This window comes from Elephantulus edwardii, unplaced genomic scaffold (genome assembly GCF_000299155.1).
Source record: "Elephantulus edwardii isolate Elephantulus edwardi_28Jun2011 unplaced genomic scaffold, EleEdw1.0 scaffold00036, whole genome shotgun sequence".
NCBI lineage: Eukaryota > Metazoa > Chordata > Mammalia > Macroscelidea > Macroscelididae > Elephantulus > Elephantulus edwardii.
The window spans coordinates 21,299,801-21,303,174 of NW_006399786.1; the positions used below are offsets into that span (position 1 = coordinate 21,299,801).

At 49.9% G+C, this 3,374-nt stretch overlaps 1 protein-coding gene across 1 annotated transcript in view; it reads left to right on the forward strand.

Moving 5' to 3' along the window:
• The window catches only part of TMEM64 (transmembrane protein 64), a 138,525-nt gene that overhangs the window by 110,977 nt on the left and 24,174 nt on the right, over window positions 1-3,374 (forward strand). The window contains exon 2 of the mRNA XM_006884630.1: window positions 2,740-3,371. Within this exon, the coding sequence (XP_006884692.1) occupies window positions 2,740-3,371 (632 nt within the window). The remainder of the gene's footprint in view (window positions 1-2,739; window positions 3,372-3,374) is intronic.

Genomic DNA, 3,374 nt, shown 5'->3' on the forward strand with positions numbered 1-3,374 from the left:
AAGGAGTTGGAGTCGGAAAATCAAAAGGGCCGAACTCGCTCAGCATATCTTAAGCTCAAGGAACTGAAGAACAAATTCAAACCTCGAGGAGTACACAGGTAGGGTGGGATTAGAGAGCTAGATGTAGAACTTTTGGAGAGGAAGCGAACTATCAGATAAGAGTTGATGAAGCAAGTGCTAGGAGCTACTTCTCTGAGATGTGGAGAGAAGGGTGAAAGAAGCGCTTCTGGGCCTAGTGTCTTCAGGGGACTCTATGTGACTCAGCAATCCATGGCTAACGGAGGGGAAGGCCATGAAGGCGCAAGCAGGAGCCTTATTGTTGCCCTCAAAGTGTCCTTGTCAGTTATTTGTGCAAGTAGGTAGAACATTATCCATTGGGGTAAGGAGCTCTTGTGAAAGACAGGCATGTGGAAGAAGACAATGTAAATCATGGCTACTACTGTAAAATTTAATGCCTTTGCAGTGTTGTAGATGAGTACTGAATATCCCATGGAGTTTGTTCTCCCAAAAGAACAAACAGATATGTCTTGGAGAAAGTATAGCCAGAGTGCTCCTTGGAAGCAAGGATAGCGAAGGTCCATCTCATTATGTCTTGTTGTTGTTGATTGCCGTGGAGTCGAGCTTGGCTCATAGGGACCCTATGAACAAATGAATGAATGGAATTCCAAAATCTCTGTAGATGTTCATTGAAATGAAAAATAAACAAACTAAATTAATAAAAAAAATAATTTAGAGAGGAAAAAAAAAAAAGACCTGAAGCCTTTCTATAACTATCATTGTTTCTCTGAGTACATAGAGTTTCCACAGGCATGTGGTTTAGGAAATGGATGCCACTCCTGCTTCCAAACCTGTCTTAAACTGGAGCTCCACCAAACACTGCCTACCATGAGCAACCATTATGGCATTTGAGATTCCAATGGCACGAGGTTCAGCATCACAGATAACCTCTGCGCAGCAAATTGACAGAAGAGTGCTGTACGATTTAGAAGAATGTTTCTCCAAAATGTAGTAACAAGAGATTAAAATATAATCCCTTAGGCCCAATTTTTAAATACAAGGGCTCTCCAGGAGGTTTTGTTGACTCTAAACAAGAGGCTTAAAAAACAAAACAAAACCCAACCCCAACCAAACATTTCACGTGGACCCTTAACCAAAACAAGGGAGCCCATCTTACAGAGTCCAGTCCAGCCGCTAGCACCATCCCTGTCTTAGGATCGTGACTCAGGGCATACTGCTTACCAGTGCAGCAAAGGGGCCTATTTATAGCCCCAGCTGCTCCTCTCTCTGGCTCACAATTGAGGGGGCAGGGTAGCTCCTCAGAGCATGGCTGGTGGCTGGGCCTAGGGAACTTAGATTTTTCCCAGGTGTCCATACCCAGCCCTAGGTATCCCTCTCCACGGCAGGGGAGACCTTCCCCTTCACCTCCTCCACATTGTGGTCCCTCCCCTTACGGTGATAGGGACCCTTGTGGTGATAGGGACCAGGAGAAGTTATTTCTAGGAGAGGGACATAATGCTTGGAAAGGCAGAGGATCCTTATAAGAGGGGCAGACCGTCACTGAGATGAATTGACACTGTGGCTGTAGCAATGGGCTACTGTAAGACAACGATGAGGATGGTACAGGGTGGGGTCAGGGTTGAGATCTGTTGTTCATAGGGCCGCTATAAGTCAGACTCAACTTGGCAGCACTTAACAGCAACAACAAGGTACTCACAGGCCTTTTGACCTTCAACCTTGAAGTTTTAGGTCATAGTTTATAAATCTCTCAGTCTTGTAACTATGGCATCCCTCGCACCTTTCCTATAGTCCTAAAGCAAGCTTGCCAAAGTCCTGTGGGTCTGGCTCTGTGGGGCAGAAGTTCTCACTCAGCTCTATCTGTTGTAAATCAGGTCTACCACTCGCTACTCTATCTCAGTCTCACAGGGATCTCTGGACTGTTACATTCTCTGCTTCCTTCTTGCTGGTCATGAGAATTCTCTGCCTCTAAGTCCCGTGAATTTAAACCTGACAGGATGACAACACTAACTGATCCCATTAGTAATTCTCTACATGCTCCCACTCGGCACATGTCAAAAGTGTCAATATGCTAGAAAAGCCATTTTGAACAATAAACCTATCACACCACACCAGTTTATAGTTAGTATTTTGTCCCAGTGTCAAATTTGATTAATACTAATGTTGAGTTTGATGTGTCTGCAATTGCAACTGTGTCTAGTGCAGAGTGCGCAAAGAGACAGTGGGATCAAACTTATGGGACAGGATGAGATTACTCAGAAGATGCTCGAAGGAAAGAAGGATACTCGACTTGGAAAGCAAAAAGACTTAGAGGCATAAAAAGAAGAAACCCCAAAAGAGCTTAAGGATCAGCCATCTGGTGGAAAACAGAAGTCCCTTTTCTTTTTGAAAAGCCAGTGCTTGGGCTTAGAATGCCCATTAAGAGCAGACCATTCTTTATATTTAATTCTCCATCTCTCTCTCTTTCTCTCTCTCTGCCTCTCTCTCTGTGTGTCTCTATCTATCTATCTATCTATCTATCTATCTATCTATCTATCTATCTATCTATCTATCTATCTATCTATCTATCTATCTATCTTTTTAGACCTTCAAAGAGAGACCTCACCAGGTGAGAAAGGAGGTACATCTAAGAAAAGAAAGGTGGGAGAAGTAGCAATTCGGACCCAGCGCAAACCAAAGGAGACCTGAATGCTAGCGCCTCTGAGAACTGGGCAGTCCAATCAGAGGCAACTGCGAAAACGACCAGAGAGTCCTGTGCGAGGATCCAAGAAGTTTGGGAACACAGGCCCCTCGGTCGGCCCCTCGAGAGCGCGCACTGACGCGCTGGCAGTCGCGCGCCCGTCTGCAGGATGGAGAGCACCCGGGTCGCTCCGCACCGCCCCCGTCTCCTCCGCACCGCAGGCCCCTCCCGTCCGGGGGCCCACATCCTCCGCTCGGCCTTCCTCTCCCCTCCGCAGCGCCCACAGCCCGAGCCTTCCAGGGCCGCGGCTCTGCTCGCTGCGGGGCGGAGCCCTACGTCACAGGGGGCGGGGCCAGCACGCCGCTCGCGGCTAGCCCCGCCCCTCCGGCAGAAAAGGGGCGGGCTTGGCCGGTCCACAGCCCGGAGTTCGCTCTCTACCCCCAGGCCGTCGTTCCACCGAGGTATCCTGGCCCTTCGGCGAGGCCCTCTCGGGCTCCCCGAGCGGACGCTGGGACAGAGGCGGAGGCTGCCGGCCGCCATGAAGGACCGCCGCCTGCCGGGCGCCGCGGCGGAGGGGTTGGCGGGCTGAGCGCCGCGCGGGGCCGAGGCATGCGGAGCCCCGCAGGGAGCCTGTTCCAGGCGCTGCCGCGGCTCCTGCAGCACGCCTCCCTCCCGGGCC